Source organism: Centropristis striata, chromosome 8, assembly GCF_030273125.1.
Source record: "Centropristis striata isolate RG_2023a ecotype Rhode Island chromosome 8, C.striata_1.0, whole genome shotgun sequence".
Taxonomy (NCBI): Eukaryota; Metazoa; Chordata; class Actinopteri; order Perciformes; family Serranidae; genus Centropristis; species Centropristis striata.
The window spans coordinates 10,296,085-10,313,740 of record NC_081524.1 but is presented as its reverse complement, the minus strand read 5'-3'; the positions used below and the strand labels follow the sequence as shown (position 1 = coordinate 10,313,740).

Genomic DNA, 17,656 nt, shown 5'->3' with positions numbered 1-17,656 from the left:
ACAACAAAAACAAAATAACTCATTCAACAGATCATATTTCTCAGGACAGTGTTTCATCCCACTAACTTTATTGGAAGTGTAACTTTTACTGAGTTGCGATGGCGGCCACATGGTGGCCTGTGTAGCCTATATTCATTAATTAATTCATATATTATCCTTAACGGATTAACCGAACTCGGGCTGCGGGGGGCTGGAGCCAATCCCAGCTGACATTGGGCGAGAGGCGGGTACACCCTGGACAGATCATAGAGAGAGATAATCATTCACACTCTCATTCACACCTACGGGCAGTTTAGAATCAACAATTAAACCTAAGCTGCATTATTTTGGACTGTTGGCGGAAGCCAGAGGACCTGGTGTGAACCCACGCTGACACGGGAAGAACATGCAAACTCCACACAGAAGAGCTGCAGGCCGGAGGTGAACCAGTGACCCTCTTGCTGTGACACAAGTGTGCTTGTAGCCTACAGGAAAACCAAAATTGTTTTCAAAGCAAGTATGGTAAGAGTAGTTCATCAGATGGTCAACTCTCGACTCCATATTGTTAAAACTAATACAGGTGCATCTAAATGAATAAGAATATCATAGAAAAGTTTATTTACGTCAGTAATTCAATTAAAAAAAGCAGAAATAACACAATATATAGATCCATTAGACACAGAATGAAACATTTCATGTCTTAATTTATTTAATTTCTTCTAATTATAATGATTTAATGAAGCCCTAAAATTCAGTGTCTCAAAAAAAATTTAATATTTCAAAAGACCAATTTACAAAAATATATGTTTGGAAATGTTGGCCTCTGAAAAGTATGTCCGTCTATATGCACTCAATACTTGCACTCAGACTTTTCCATCATATTCTAATACATTGAGATGCACCATAGACTATAATTCAGTCTTTCTTTTTCTTCATAAAAACAAAAACCACAGTGGGTGCAGAAATGGTAATTTCCGACGTGTACTTCATGCCCCCCCTGCATAAGTCAGTGCACCTCTCGGCCCCCCGGTGTAGGAGACGCGGACACGGCCCTGCACACTGTAGGCAGCCGCTGTACCGCAGTGTCGTCCTGCCGCCCTATCCGACAAAGAGAGCTGCAGTACTGCAAAGTGTGAAGGGAGAGAGAGGAGGGGAGGGGGGTACCGCACTGTCGTTACGAGTCCAAGTGGAGAAGGCAGGAGGAGAGACGCATTATTGCAGTAGCTTTACATTGCCACAGCACTTTACACGGACGAAACTACCGCACTTCCCACAAGACGCACATCCGTCCGCGCAGGGAGAAAGCGAAGAGAGAGGTGGGGGGTGACAGAAATCAAAGACAGACAACTGATTTCTCATGACTGGACTTTTTTTTCTTCACTTTCAATTCTGAGATTGCACGCATTTGCCAGTAGCTTTTCGAAGAGGCAACTCAACAACAACCAGCCAATCAGTGCTGCGGCTCAGCATCCAGGAGCAGCTCGACCAGGACTCGGCATCACTCGGACGAGCTGCTTGCAGCCCTGCAGGAATATAAACATCCGTGGATTTCTCCTGAATGGATTATAATTTACTTTTCTCTTGACTCGCATCGCTCCCCTGCACTTCCTGTCCCCCCTGTCCAGTCACAGTGAATTATCGCCGACCCGTTTACGTGTCTCGGTATATTGCGGTACTTTGCTGACGACTTGCAGTATAAATGCATCGCTAGAAGATCGGCTCCACTGCGCAAAGACCCTCCGCCTCTCAGCGCGGCACTTAAATCACTTTACTAATTGAAAATTTGGACTTTCGTTTGGACTAGTGCCTAAAAAATTTCGTTTGTTTTTTTTCCTCTGATTTTGCTGTTTTTTTCTTCTTCTTCTTCTCGTGTTGTACTTCAGACCCTCCCTCTCCACCTCTCAGCCCTCACCCCTCCTCCGCTGCCCGTGAGTCAGTTCAAACAGCTGCATAGAAGATGTGAGTATTAATGCGGCTTTTCTGCTGCGCTCTTTTCGCAATAGCAACATAAAAAATATCTCTTAAACTGCTCTGGATTCACATATATTCAAACCAGTTTATTTCCTTGTATGTTTTTCATGGTGGGGGTTTGAAACTGAACTGATTTCTTTCAGCTTGATGGATTTTGCTGACGCAAGTGAAATTTTCCGTCACACCATCACTAAATTATGTATTCATGGGCTGACTGCTGCCACTGTAAAGCCTTATGCATGGTTAAATCGAGCTTAAAAGGATAATTTCATACCACAAATTTGCAAAGAAGATAAAATAAATTTGTTATGCAGCATATTGTGGGTCAGAGAGTTTGAGGTCACCACCATCATCTGCTTTATGTTGAGGAACAATCACGTCAGATGAATGAGTGAGGTTATGTCTTGTTCCTAATCTGCTAAATTAATTCCTTCTCCTGCAGTGGATGTGATTTGTATGAAACTGTCCATCACGTTGAGTCAGTGGCTGCTCCTCCTCAGGAGCTTGTTTGCTCAGTTTTAAACCTCCTGCACCTCCTCTTCCCCCTGCTGGATTAACCCTTTCCCCCTTTCTGCAAATCACTCTCCAGCTTTACCTTTTTTTTCTTAGTCCCACCCAACTCTCTGTAATCCATCACAAGTACTTCCCTCTTTTTTCCTCTCTCATTATTCATTCGGAATTTCTGTTTCTAGCATCCCATCTGTGGCCTATATTTCTTTTGTCCCGCTGCACCTTCCAAATCCCCAACCCTTCACATCCTATTTTCTGCATTCCTCACTCTACATCCCCATTCTCCCCTGCATTTTGCACTTTTCTACTTCTGCTATGTGGTGGCTCTATCACTCATCCAAGACAGGCAAATTAGCTTCACTTGCTCCTCCACTGGAGAATCTTTTCCTCTGCCTTCTTCCTATTAGATTAAATACTCTCTAAATGCCATAAACATACATCACTTATCAGCTCCCTTTTAATTCCACTTCCTTCTCCTCATACTTCCTCTCAGGTCTGCCCCAGATGCCGCTGCCCCCGCAGGTGGAGCCCCCGGCGCTCCAGGAGCCCCTGGTCCAGATGGAGCCCCAGGCGGCGGACCTCCAGCCCCACCCAATACCAGCAGCAACCGCAGGCTACAGCAGACACAGGCCCAAGTCGAGGAGGTGAGCTGGACCAGGCCAGACTCAGATTCTGGGCCAGAGTTTGATATAACGTGCAGTGCATCAGTATTAAAGGAGCTAATCATGATCTGATGATATATCGACTTACTGAACATGCACGGGGCCTGTACTGTACTGTAAATAAGCATATTTGAAAAAATGTCCTGTCTTCCTAAAATATAATTAGCAAATGGATTGCATCTACCTTTTTATAACATTGACCTAACTTTGTTTAACCACACTTGTCATCCTCTTTGTCTCTCCTCTCCTCTCCGCTGCCAAATGCTGTCTCATCCTTGCTGCTGTGGGCTAGGTGGTGGATATCATGAGGGTGAATGTGGACAAGGTTTTGGAAAGGGACCAGAAGCTTTCAGAGCTGGATGACAGAGCGGATGCTCTCCAAGCCGGAGCCTCCCAGTTTGAAAGCTGCGCAGCTAAGCTAAAGAACAAGTACTGGTGGAAGAACTGCAAGGTGAGCACATTAGTGCGGCTCCATTAAACAGCTTGTTGTTACTGAAAGAAACTCACAATGTAGCCCAAGTCTGAAATAACAATATACCTGATTGAATGTGAGGCGGAGAGATAGAGTATATACAAATACTATTGTAAAGAAGAATATCAGCCCCTTCATTTTAAAGCATCAAACGACTGCTCATGCTGAGGTGCGCTGAGGCGAATACACACTGTCTGTTCAGGGGCTCCAGCTCTCCACACACTAATCTGTTAATGAGCTGCTGTGCAACACTGAGCAGATGCTTTGAGGAAAAGAAGTCTGTTACTGTAGAGTTTTCACTATAGAAATACTCCAGAGATTGCATAATTATAGCACAACAATTGCAAAAAATCCCAAGGGTCTTAAATGTTTTGTTTCTGTTTCAGGCATTGAACTCTACACACAATTTAGTCTGTTAAATTATTTTATTTTAAAAAAAAAGTCTTGTTATTGTTCTCTCCTTTCAGATGATGATCATGATGGGCATCATTGGAGTCATTGTGGTTGGAATAATATTCTGTAAGTAGCATCTTGACACTGATACAAATATTGATTGGTCTATTGATTGACAGGCAGATAGGATGAGTGACAGGCTTTTAAAAAAACAGCTGAGATCTTAAGTGTTTTTCTCAGCAGCAGAGGAACAGATATGTGAAGAAAAATATCCGCTGTAAATGGCATTTGCTTACGTGGTGTAAAAAGTGCTTTTACAGGAATAGAAGACAGCACTTAAACATTTGTATAACGGCCCAAGGAGCCCATTTCTGGCTTTCTTACTTCTGCTTGGATCTGTCAGTGATACATGACTTCTAATTAAAGTAAATAATGGGTTTTAATACGTTCTTTTTTTCTTAAAAAACAAACTCAAACTCAAAAAGGAGAGCTCAGCTTAATGTTTCTCCTTGTTTGGCTTTAAGTGATGCATTGCCAAATCCATTAGACTAATGACTTTCTCTCCTTCATTTGCAGTGTACTTCTTCTACTGAGCTCAGCCCATCAATACAGATGGATATGGACTTGAGAATGATATGAGAGGGAAGAGAAAAAAAATACCCAAGCGCCACTCCTCCCCTTTTATCCGTCCTCTCCTTCCTCTCTACACACAGTCTTCCATCAAACCATCTTGCACTTAAACATGACAGTAGTGTTTATAGGTGTCTCCGCTCTCTTCGTCGCCCCTCTCCCTCCCTCTGCGTTGCTTTCTTCCACTCTTTTAAGTCTCACTCACTCTGTTCTGTCTCTGCACCTCATGTATTATTGAAGGACGCAGAAGGCGGAGTGAAAGAGGAAGAAAGGAAGGGGAGGAGGGAGAGAGAAAATTCTTGTGACAAGGGAACACGGGGCGAAGCCCCCTGAACGGAGCAATGGGGGGAAATGTACAATGTACATAATGTGTGCAGGGAGATGAAACAAGAGTTTGCAGTCCTGTCTACCCCAGATACGCCAAAGCTTGTTCATATTACCTTTTTTGAGAGTCCTACATTTGTAAGTTGATACTGACATGCTTAACTAACACTCCTTCTCTCACATCTGCTACCATCATTGCTCCTTACTAACACAAGGTCATGTTAGATTAAGATTAGATACATTTTTGTTGTATGTGCGTGTGTGTATTTGTGATCCAAAGCATTGTAGCCAGTAGCTTTTTCCGAGTTTAGCTGATAAGCTTTTATTAGTAACCTTTTTGTTTTTTTGTTTCCTGCCTAACTTTCTGCAACATTCAGTATTAACAACAAGAGGAAGTAATGTGGAGTGAAAGAGACTGTGTGAGAGTATGAGGAAAGGAAGAAGTGATTCAGGGAAAAGTAGTAAGCTTTTTTCCCCTCTGTATTAATAATACAAACTTCTGGACTGATAAGCAATTATTAATAAAGTAGTCATACGACCAAGCTTCATTTTGAGGTTTTCTACCACAGATGGAGGTATAGTACGGATGTTATGTTTAGTGGCATAGTGATATGCACAGGAAGACAAAGTGAGCCACTAACAGACAATCTACTGTACACATGAACTGACCTGGAGGACAGCCTCTTAACTCTGACTTGGGCAGAGTCACAGCCATAGACAGATGAATGTGTAGCGTCACATTTCCCCCCCCTCCCCCCTCACTCACATTAAAGCAGACATCTGCAGTATGGTAAAGGCCAAAATGAGGTGTTTGTTTCTAACTTGCATGGCAAACCGTGTCCATAGTTTTGCCTCTTTGTGTGATCTGTGTATCTGCCATTTCTGAATCTAACTGCCGATTGTACATTTTCTTTTGTTAGTGGTTTAAACGACCTGTGTATAATGTCTTTCTGATCTGATAATTACTGCTTATGCAATGCAAAGATGCTCAAGAGTTTGCCAAATTTTGTTAATTTCACTTGCTTTTGAGAGAAAAAATATTAATATTCAGAGACTGCAAACAACTGCTACTATAGTGAACTGTTAAAACATGTAGTATTGTATGGATAGAACAATAGTACACATACACATCAGATAATGCTCCTGAAAATGTGTTTATAAATTCCTTCAGGTTTTTCAGGGGGTTGTTGGATATAAAAGAAAATCTAATTTTCCTCTCTTCTGACTGATTTTGAGAGTTGATAATGTTAAGATGCATTATTGTAGCAGTTAGTTATAATTATCTGATGATATTGTGCAGCAGTATTATTAGATAATTACCACATGAGATATGAGAACATGTTTTGTGATTTACAACCTGAAAATGCAGTAAGATAATGCAACTGGATTTGCGAAAACAAATGCATGCTTAACACTTTTGCTGATGCCAATAAAGAAATCATCAACAGATCTGAGTGCTGACCTTTTTATATTCTCTTTGACATATTGAGCCAATTTAGACCTTGTCAGGAGATGTTTTTCTCCCAATAAACACACCACTTTCTTATTACAATATACAGATTGTTGATTTGTTTACAAGACTTCCAATCAGTTTTGAAATAAAAAGGTGTACTTAGGATATTAATAATATCAAATGCAAATACTAAAACAGTGCTGGGTAACAAAATCCTTCATTGTAAAAAGCAAATTACAGAGAGAGAAACAATATCAATATCACACACAAAAATGTTTTAAGTACCAAATGAAAACAGTACAACAGAATTAGCCTTTCCAAAAATAAACTATTTAAACTATATATTATAATTTTCATCTATATTATAATTGAATTCTATAGTTTCCATTAGTTTGTTGCAGTTGTGTTTACAATGAGTCAAATATTCAAACATAAGACTTTTTAAAAATTATATCTGTACCACAATGGGAAAATTCTAGATATCTTGTTAATAATTTCAGAGGAATTTTTCATATGATTTGATATGAAAACAAAATCACCCTGAAATATTTGGTATCTTTAAAAACTTTGGGACCTCCACTAGAATTTAAAATTAATTTCTGTTGGTTTAAACAAGGTTTTGGATGCACATCATGAGCTTTCAATGATTGACACATCAGTTTATCAGTAGAAGTTCTCAGCAGAAACACACACAAAAAGCAGATCAGTGATGCTAAAATAAGTGACAAAATCCCAAATACAAGTAATACAAGCACGCCTACATATGCATGATTTAATTTAGTCTTTAAAAGAAACTAAGGTCCTCTGTGATTTGGCATACACACACTTAATGCTGGTTAAGTTATGTGTCCCACAGCATTAGAAAGGCAAAATAAAGGTCCATAAATCAATGTAAGAGGAATAATGAAACTGCTGTTGATACATTTTATAACAAAAAGTTTTTTTCTTTTTCAGAATTTATAGTTGCAACTAATTTAATATGTCACAGGTACCAAAATGCAAGCTCCAATCATGCTTATATCAGCTTCACATAAGTAAACCACCAAAATAAAACTCAATAACACATTTTTTAAGCAAATAAATTATCCAGCTAGAAAGTCAAATACAGTTTAGTCTGCAGTTTTTACCATTCAAAGTTCAGTCGAAGCCTTGAAGAGTTAAAAGATCCAGTGATGGCTTCTAATGAAACTCCTAATAACTTACAGTCTCATAAATGACACAAAGGAGTCTCTCTGGGCTCAGATTATCTACTGGAATATGTACCTGCTAATTTATCTCATGACCTGGTAGAAGAAGAGCACAGTGATGATCAGGAAACCCAGAATCCACCAGTAGGAAGCTGTGGAGTGAAACACAGGGAACAGAGAAGAGTTTTTATATTGAGTTTACATTACAGCTGAAGTTGGTCATTTTTATAATAAAAAAACGTTTTGTAATCTTTGATGAAACTGTCACTACATCCTGACAGTAATATATGAAACAAATAAAAACAATGTTTCTCTGCCTAGTCCTTGTGCTCCTTATTGCATTTGCAACAATTCACCAGGCCTGAATGGAAACAACCAATCAGAGACGAGTATTCTCTAACGCAGCTGTCAATTATGTCAAAATGTCCAAATGTCCAAATGAAATGCGGTCAAACTGTCAAATCAGGTGCCATTGATAAAAAAAAAAGTTAAAATGTTGTTGCTCTCTAGCCTCAAATGTTTTCAGACACATATTTTAGAGTACTGTTTAGCTGTAAAATGAAAACGTTTTTTATTAATTAAAAGGTTTTTTTTATTTCTCGGCAAAGAAGCGAGAGGGAGAGCTGCATTTTTTACAAGATACAGTTCACAACAAATTATGCATCAACAATCTAAAGTCATAGGAAGTTTCTGTTTTAATGTGCAAAATAAATGTGATTTTTAAATATTATCATTGTTGTGTTTCTGAACATTTTGTGGCAGTTGAGTGACAAAGTAAAAACCGAATTTTTGCTTTTTCCAAAAGTGAAATATTACCGTAAAAACATGAGTGATATTGATCTTCCGAGCAAATTCTAGATTACTCCTTTAAAATGCACAGTTAAACAGCATCACGGCAACAGAAACACAGTATTACCTGGTTTTGGACCTTCTACCAGCAGACTAACGGAGAGAGGAGCGTCCAGGGCTGGGTGGGACACCCTGCAGGTGATTTTAGTCCCAGGGGCGACAGTGGAGGCCACATTTAGGTGAGATGACAGTGAATAGGTCCCATCACCGTGCTGTCGATGGCTGGACAGAGAGCCCTGATCTGGAAGCACTGAGGGCTCCGTGTCTGTAGGAGAAAGGGACAACCACTCTATCTGAAAGGCAGAAGAAAGCAGAGAATTATCACCTGTGGATCAATAAAACTGTATCAGCTTTCATACAAGGTAATGCACTTCAGTATGCTTTAGGGCTGACTGACAAGCTGGTATTAAGACAGGGCAAATATCGTCAGTAAAACAATTTAATACAAATGACGGAATGTGATAACAGAACCAAAAAAACACAACACATAAAAGACAATAAAAAGTAATACATCTTAAAAATATAATAAAATAAACGACTAACTGTGTTAAATAATTGGCCTAATGTTATTTGTTCTCTACTCCTGGTCTATTACTTTTTCTTTTAGTTATACCAGAATCAGGACTTTTTGGAATCAGGGTTGTACATCAATGTATAAGTGGCCTTTGGCTTTTTTATTCTTTTTTTTTTTTTTAAGACAAACAGCTATTATTATCACTTATGCTTACAGTCTGATGAACACAATCAGGCAGGTTCATTTATTTTTTCTACTGGCTTTGTGATGTCATGAATAAATAAATCAATAACTAAAGTTTCCTGAGATTTTCTGTCTTGCTGAGTTGTTCAGTGGCAGGAAAGAGATAACACGGACCATGTGCCAGGGACGGTTCTAGGCAGCATATATGAGGGGGCAGTCAGAAATGTGAAGGGGGCATCATGTGGACACATCATGCTCCAGGACTTTTTTTCTGTGCTTATAGTAACAATGCTTTCTTCATTGAAAGGGGTCTATGTGTCCAACCCTAACCTGGAGAAGTGGATTACACTTTGTCAGGCCTCTACCTTCACACCTGTCCAGGTGTCCCACCTGAAGACTAAGCTCCTGCTGGTTTAGCTCTTAAGGTCACTGAGGCAAGCAAACCCCCTGACCACATTAAGGTGGCAATCTCTCAGGGTGGGAAACTGAAAAATAAAAATAAAATAAATGAATAAAATAAAATAAAACATCCTTCGTCCAGTTTTCATGTATCGTGTGTCCCTTTTCCGGCGAATTTTTCCGCGACTGCAGATAATTTTGTCAAAATGTAATGTATATTAATTTTGTAAGTATATTAAAATGTGCTTTCTCTACTTCTAAAATGTTGATTTGAGGGGGCAAGACATTTATTTAAGGGGGCTCGGCCCCCTCTTGCCCTAGCGTAGAGACGGCCTCGCCATGTACTAGTTTTAGGTGCATCAAGCTACAGACCTGAGAATCCAGTGGATAGTATTTGTTGCAGTGGCAGCTCAGTGTCTGATGTGACTTTGCTGATAAAACCAACTTCTCCTCTGAGAGTGAAACATCAGGTGGTTCTGAAACAAAAGGAGACAAAGGATGAAGTAAAAGACATTCAGTGTTTTTCCTCAGTGGAGAGTTTAAGGTGAAACTTACTTATAACCGAGAGTTGAATGACCTGCTGAGCGTGAAAAAGGCCGACACTGACAGTACAGATGTAGGTCCCCTCGTCTGCAACCTTCAGCTTGGTCAGAGTCACAGAGGCGTCACCCTCGACAACCTGGGAGGCGTTCATGCTCGACCCGATCCTTTCTGCGTTTACTGATGATAGAACATTTAACAGGGTTTCACAAAACAATCTCAACCCAAGGTCAGTGTTCTTGCTTGCTTTGGAGCTCTTGACGATTCCAAGACAGCATTTTGATTCTTATACACGTGGGCGCTCTTCTTCTCCTCTCTCATGTGTTTGTTTGGTGCAGTGTTTTACATTTAGCTGTGGTCTAAAAGAACAATCCAACAAACGAAATGTTTAAAATGTAATGCTTTTTAAAAGTATCCCTTTCTCATGTGATTAAGATTAATTATTTTGTTAAATAATTGACAAAACAACTGATAAAGACTATAAATTCTAGTTATGAACATCAGAAAATTAAATAGTATTCATGTTATAAGTTTTGCACTTTTGTGTATTTGTCTCACAAATGTTAAAAGTCTTGTGGTTTGACAGCTTATTTCATGATGTAATATCATGATAATTAATTGCAAACATTTGAACCCATTTACACATATTTAAATATTTTTACTAATTCTGAAGCATTAACTTCATGTAATACAGTCATGGAAAAAATTATCAGACCACTCTTTGTCTTCAATTTGTTTTCATTTTAATACCTGGTACAACTAAAGGTACATAATGGATAAATGTAATGATAACAACAAAAATAGCTCATAAGAGTTTAATTTAAGAGCTGATATCAAGAAATTTTTCATGGTTTTCTTGATAATAACCAAAATCATTATCAAGAGAACCAAATGTCTAGATATCAGCTCTTAAATTAAACTCTTATGAGCTATTTTTGTTGTTATCATTATATTTTTCCAAACAAATGTACCTTTAGTTGTACCAGGCATGAAAATGAACAATAAAGTGAAGAAAACAAGGGTGGTCTAATCATTTTTTCCATGACTGTATCAATCATAACGTGTTTGTCTGCTCCAAATATGTAGAGTTAAGTACATTTTGTTTAATGCCAAAAAAAAGCTCCATTGCAAGGTTCTTTTTGTGTTTTGCCAACATTTTCTTTAAAAGCTCACTAAAAATGACCGTTTCAAGATCATTTATTTATTCATGAACTTCAAAGCCACTGAAGCCACTAATGGAGCTTCATCAACACTATCAGTTCTGTCACTCTCAGAGCCAAAAGAAGCCGCCCTCAGACTTTAAATCCTCCTCAGCGCCCTGGATGAACCAGAAGAGCCCAGTTCACACGGCACTTACCCTCTGCACTCCCCTCTGCATCATCCAACCTTGTCTTCATTTCAAGCACTTTCGCCCCTTTTCCCCTGTGCTGCAGTCGCCATTCGATGCCCACTTCCTGCGCTAAAGGTGTCTCCGTCTGCTTGAAGCCACAGCTGAGGAGAACATCACCTCTCAGGAGGGCGGACACAGACTTTATGCGGGAAAACACCAGGAATATCACTAAGGGACGGAAAGACAACAGCAGAGAATGAGAGATGTGAACGATTCAGTGAAAAGGTGAAATGTGATATTCAAGTCTGGATCTCACCCTCAGTCAGAAGAGTCCCCGACTCGCTGAGAGGCAAAGACAGTTTGTTTTGCATGACTGTCGACTCGTCCTTCTGCATCGACACAGTCTGCAGAATCAACGAAGTGCTGAATTCACCTCCCTCCACGTTAATGGACACCATGAAATAAGCTGGTTCTGACTTCTCCTGAGATCCACGAAGGGAGTAACGGCTTATTTCGCACAGCACCTCCTTATCGTTGCAGTCCGCGTGGAGCAACACATGTGCATTGGGGATCTCAGGTGAGGACACTGCCACGGAGGGAGGAGAGTTAGAAGTTTAACACAGGTTGTGCTTATGTGACATAGGGATGGGCGATATGGCCCTAAAAGAATATCACGATATTTCAGGCTATGTTTGCGATAACGATATTCTTGACGATATTACGAAATACTTAAAAAGATATAGAAAATATGCTTTTTTTTTAGTCTGTATAAATAAATAAAAATCTAAAATGTAGTGTGAAGTGCAAATCACCACAGTTGCCAAATACAAAAAAAATGACTCTTGACTCTTGAGTATGAGCAAATAATAAAAATAACCATTTAGGGGTTCCGGGGGCATATTTTAATGACATTTTGTAAAGGAGAATAAAGGTTCTTGTATGTTTTATTTAAGGCATCTTATTTTGACAGTCTTCTTGTAAGTTCTGTGGTGGATTCTGTTAACACACTGTGCTCTTATTTTGAAAGCTGCATGTGTTTAGCGACAGAGTGTAAGTAGCTTTTTGTGATTAAAACAACTTTAATTGTTAGCTAATGTTAGCTCGTGGCTAACGAACGGCATAATGCAGCAGTGTGTTTGGAGGGCAGCTCGGTATATTAAGTTGTGTAAGTGTGTGAATGCACGCCCATGTCTGGGAGGAGGACGGAGAGGTGGGTCGGGGTTTGACTGACTGGTGACAGACACGCAACCTTATGCCACTACATCAAGAGGTAGGAATGTTAACAATATCATGATATGCATTTTTTTTAACCATAAAAAAAATATACCGATATTATCGTGAACGATGCGATATGGCACACCCCTAATGTGACACCAAACTTTATACAGAGAGAAGGCAGGGAAAACCTTTGGCTTCTAACAGGAGGGCATCTGGGTCAGGAACAGAAGGCGGGACAAACGGAGTAAGCATCTCAAGGTCTTCGTCAGGAGCCACTGCGACGTCTCTTAAGACAAGAGTAGCCGGGGTCCGTCTGAAAAGAGCGCCACCTCCCATTCCACCCAGTCCGGATCCCTCCTCCACCAGAGTGCAGGAGAGCACCACATCTGCAACCCCGTCAGCTGAGAAACAACGACAAAATCAAGAAAACTTAACCCTCCTGTTATGTTGCGGGTCAAATTGACCCATTTCAAAGTTTAAAAATGTTTAAAAATATATATATATATTTTATTTTTTTCAAAAATCAATGTCATGTAAAACCATTGTATTTTATATGTAGGTCTTTCCAATTTACAAAAAAATAAAATAATTAACGTGCATTTTTCATGAAAAACAAGTGAATTATTCTCATTGAACCATGAACTGTGAGAGGTAAAGAACAACATTGCACTAAATATTGATTGAGATGGTTATTATGACATAAAAACAATGTTTATTAGGATTTTTTGGTTTCTGACAATTTTGGTTAATTAAACATGCCCTAGGTCAAACTGACCCACAAACATTATTGCTGTTCCTGAGAAACGAACATAACAGGAGGGTTAAAAGTCCTAATTTCTAATCTGGAGTGAATGAGTGACAAGTTTGAACCACATAATAAAACTGTGGAGATAAATTACCTTTACCTCTCCGAGAGTGTTTGGACTTTCAGCTGTTCAACTTTTGGATTTGTGAAGACTTTGATTACATTACTTTATTGTGATTATCTTAGCAGATGCTGCAGATGCTATATGACTTGATTTATGAAAATGTTTGCATGGTTTTGTGGTTTGAAACACTTCCAATACAACTGTAAAAGGTTTAATATTTTACTTCAATCAGGTAAACGAATACCAGCAGACAAATATTAAACAGACATGAGAGTGAGACTTTATGTAGAAGGCTAGTATATCCAAATAATGTGAATACATTTTTAAGTTTCCTGAATATAAATAAATAATAATAATAATAATAATAATAATAATAATGTAGAAATTATTGGCAAATAAAGACAGAGTCCTGATACTCATTTTAGTTGGTTTGGTGGCGTTTTATTTAAAAACAGCCATTGAGTTTCATTTTCAAACTCAAAGAAATTTTTATTCATCACTAATTTATTGTTTTCATATATGTTGAATTGTTTACTTGTCTTTAGACAAATTTCATGTATTTGCATGTTTAGCTGACCCGCTTTGCATCAACTAAAGGACTGTGCAAAGTGAACACTGTCTCTGTTTCATCCATAAGTGAACTGACTTAAAAGGTTTATTAGGCCTACTGAGCTTGATAATAAAATGAAAGTAAGTGTATTAATACTATCATCATTCAATGGATTAATATAAAGAATAATTATCTTACCATAAACGCTTGTCACGAAGTATCCAAACAGTATTACTTCAATCTTCATCATGGCGTCCCGTTTCCGTGTTTTTATGATTTAAAAGTAGCCTATTATTAGCAAAGTTTGACGTTAGGACAAGACAAAGCTAAACAATTGATGAGAACAGACAAAAAACACTTTCACTTTTGTTTTCAACCTCGAACAACAGCTCACTGCGTCACTACGCCCGGAATATGTTACAGCCTTTTCTTCATCCCATCGAAGACGTGCAGCTGCTGCAAAGCAAGTAATATAATGTAGCCTGAATTAATAGTAAACTCCAGCTGTAGTACAGGAGCTGTGAGCCAGTCTCGCTGGCTGGAGCAGGAGCGTGATGCAGCAGCGGAGGAGAGAAAGTGAAAGTAAGCAGACAGGATGGACCAATGAGCGAGCAGAACAGAGCGCGTCATTGGTCTCGATGGAAAGATGGAAACCAGCACTAACGTCACTAAGAGTTTTTAAACTTCACAACTTTTAATGTAATGATAAAAGGTACAGACATTTGTGTCTACACAAAATTTTGAATACAATCATGGAAAAAAATTTTTTTGACCACCCTTGTTTTTTTCACCTTCTTGTTCATTTTAATGCTGCCTAGTACAACTAAAGGTACATTTGTTTTAACAAATATAATGATGACAACAAAAATAGCTCATAAGAGTTTAATTTAAGGGCTGATATTGAGACATTTTGCATGGTTTTCTTGATAATAAACAAAATCATTATCAAGAAAAACATGGAAAATGTCTAGATATCAGCTCTTAAATCAAACTCTTATGATCCATTATGGTTGTTATTATATGTGTCCAAACAAATGTACCTTTAGTTGTACCAGGCATCAAAATGAACAAAAAACTGAAGAAAACAGAGGTGGTCTATTAATTTTTTCCATGACTGTATCAATCATTAACATGTTTGTCTGCTCCAAATATTAAAGTTAATTTTTATTTAATGCCAAAATAGCTTCTTGTTAAGGTTCTTTTTGTGTTTTGCTAACATTTTCTTTAAAAGCTCACTGAAAATGAACATTTCAAGATCATTTATTTATTCATGAACTTCAAAGCCACTGAAGCCACTAACGGACCTTCACTGACACTATCAGTTCTGTCACTCTCAGAGCCAAAAGAAGCTGCCCTCAGAGTTTAAATCCTCCTCAGCGCCCTGGATGAGCCAGAAGAGGCCAGTTCACTCATAAGAGTTTAATTTAAGACCTGATATCTAGCCCTTTTCCATGTTTTTCTTGATAATGATTATTATGTTATGATAATGATAATGGTTATTATCAAGAAAACCATGGAAAATGGTTAGATATCAGCTCTTAAATTGAACTCTTATGAGCTTTTCTTGTTGTTATCATTATATTTGTCCAAACAAATGTACCTTTAGTTGTACCAGGCATTAAAACGAACAAGAAATTAGAGACAACAAGGGTGGTCTAATAATTGACTGTAAATGTGAGCAGGTTTCAAGAGGATTTAAATAACTCAGAAACCTGAAATTTTGTATAAACGAAGGGAGTTGGCACTGAAGTACAGACTAAAGGTCATCATGCAGAAAAACACATTTAAAACAACATTTTTGCAACCACAATACAAGTACTTGAATTTTCTCTGTATTTTCAGAATTTTTAACTTATTATCAGTCTTAAAAAACTGCTCATAGACAGTTCCACACCTGTATGTATACTGCAAATTTGTTTTCAAGATAAAGATTCATGAAATAAAAAGTCAAATCCACCAAAACATGAAACATGAAGATAAAACTATTTGAGCAAGCTTACCATATAACAAGGTAGGTCCAGCCCATGTCTATGTGGCTGCAGTCTAAGGCAAAAATGTGTTAATGCTCAAATAGACCTTTAATGTCCCGCAGGCTGTGGTTTGTAGTTTTGTGCAGTGGAATTTAACCTCCAGGATTTGTTTGTCTTGGCTAAAAGAAATGCAGGTATAAATTGTAGAAGAACAGGGCCAATAACTCTGAATAACCAAGTTATAAAAATGAGAGCTGACTAACATTTGTTTGTCGGGTGCATAGTGAGTCAGGCAGCAGGCAAAGGTGGGGACCCGGGCGTGCTGACCCCCGGCTCCATTGGCTAGCTCTGGCGACGTGGAACGTCACCTCGCTGGCAGGGAAGGAGCACGATCTTGTGTGGGAGGTGGAGCATTACCGACTAGAAGTAGTTGGGCTCACCTCCACGCATAGCGTGGGCTCTGGAACCAAACTCCTGGAGAGAGGCTGGAGTCTCACCTTTTCTGGTGTTGCGCAGGGTGAGAGGCGCCGGGCAGGTGTGGAACCTCACACGCCTCCGGCTGAGCGCCGCTGTGTTGGAGTTCTCCCCGAGCAACGAGAGGGTCGCCTCATTGTGGCTTCAAGTCGCAAGGAGAAGGTCTCTGACTGTTGTCTGTGTCTATGCACCGAACAGCAGTTCAGAGTACCCGGCCTTCTTGGAGTCTCTGGGTGGTGTCCTGGAAGGGGTACCACTCGGGGACACTATTGTTCTTCTGGGAGACTTCAACGCTCACGTGGATAACGATGATGGTACCTGGAGGGGGGTGATTGGGAGGAACGGCCTGCCCGATCAAGACCCGAGTGGTGTTTTGTTATAGGACTTCTGTGCTAGTCACAGTTTGTCTAAAACAAACACCATGTTCGAACATAGAGTTGCTCATAATTTTACTTGGTATCAGAGCACTCTCGGTTTGCAGCCGAGTGCAAATCGGTCGGGATGAGAGTCAGCACCTCCAAGTCTGAGGCCATGGTACTCTGCCGAAAAACAGTGGATTGCCCCCTCTGGGTGGGGAGAGAGGTACTGCCTCAAGCGAGGGAGTTCAAGTATCTCGGGGTCTTGTTCACGATCGAGGGTAGAACGGAGCGTGAGATGGACAGGCGGTTTGGTGCGGCATCAGCAGTGATGCGGGCATTGTACCGGACCGTCGTGGTGAAGAAGGAGCTGAGCCTGAAGGCAAAGCTCTCGATTTACCGGTCCATCTACGTCCCAACCCTCACCTATGGTCCTGAGCTTTGGGTAGTGACCGAAAGAACAAGATAGCTCAGACATCCGGAGGGAGCTCGGAGTAGAGCCGCTGCTCCTTCACATCGAAAGGAGCCAGTTGAGGTGGTTTGGGCATCTGGTAAGGATGCCTCCCGGGCGCCTCCCGTTAGAGGTGTTCTGGGCAAGTCCAACTGGTAGGAGGCCCCGGGGAAGACCCAGAACACGGTGGAGGGATTATATCTCTCTCCTGGCCTGGGAACGCCTCGGGGTCCCCCAGGAGGAGCTGGACGTTGTGGCTGGGGAGAGGGACGTCTGGAATGCCCTGCTTAGCCTACTGCCCCCGCGACGCGGCCCCGGATAAACGGACGAGAATGGATGGATGGATTTGTTTGTCTAGGCAAAAATAAATGC

At 39.9% G+C, this 17,656-nt stretch overlaps 2 protein-coding genes across 3 annotated transcripts; one reads left to right on the top strand and one right to left on the bottom strand.

Moving 5' to 3' along the window:
• Nucleotides 1-1,168: 1,168 nt before the first annotated feature.
• On the top strand, nucleotides 1,169-6,390 carry vamp1b (vesicle associated membrane protein 1b). The gene is made up of 5 exons (XM_059339555.1): nucleotides 1,169-1,938; nucleotides 2,954-3,104; nucleotides 3,415-3,573; nucleotides 4,062-4,113; nucleotides 4,564-6,390. Coding segments are annotated over exons 1-5 (381 nt in total). The 5' UTR covers nucleotides 1,169-1,936; the 3' UTR covers nucleotides 4,581-6,390.
• On the bottom strand, nucleotides 6,057-16,074 carry tapbpl (TAP binding protein like). 2 transcript variants are annotated; one of them, XM_059339554.1, is made up of 9 exons: nucleotides 16,034-16,074; nucleotides 14,232-14,321; nucleotides 12,803-13,015; nucleotides 11,713-11,982; nucleotides 11,424-11,624; nucleotides 10,082-10,246; nucleotides 9,899-10,002; nucleotides 8,498-8,723; nucleotides 6,057-7,733 (listed from the first exon to the last, which is right to left on the bottom strand). In XM_059339554.1, the coding sequence occupies exons 2-9, from the start codon at nucleotides 14,281-14,283 to the stop codon at nucleotides 7,666-7,668; spliced, it is 1,299 nt and encodes a 432-aa protein (XP_059195537.1). In that variant the 5' UTR covers nucleotides 14,284-14,321; nucleotides 16,034-16,074; the 3' UTR covers nucleotides 6,057-7,665. The 2 variants fall into 2 exon arrangements, with proteins under 2 accessions (XP_059195537.1, XP_059195536.1); XM_059339553.1 differs by lacking the exon at nucleotides 16,034-16,074 and having other exon boundaries at nucleotides 14,232-14,781.
• Between the last annotated feature and the right edge of the window lie 1,582 nt (nucleotides 16,075-17,656).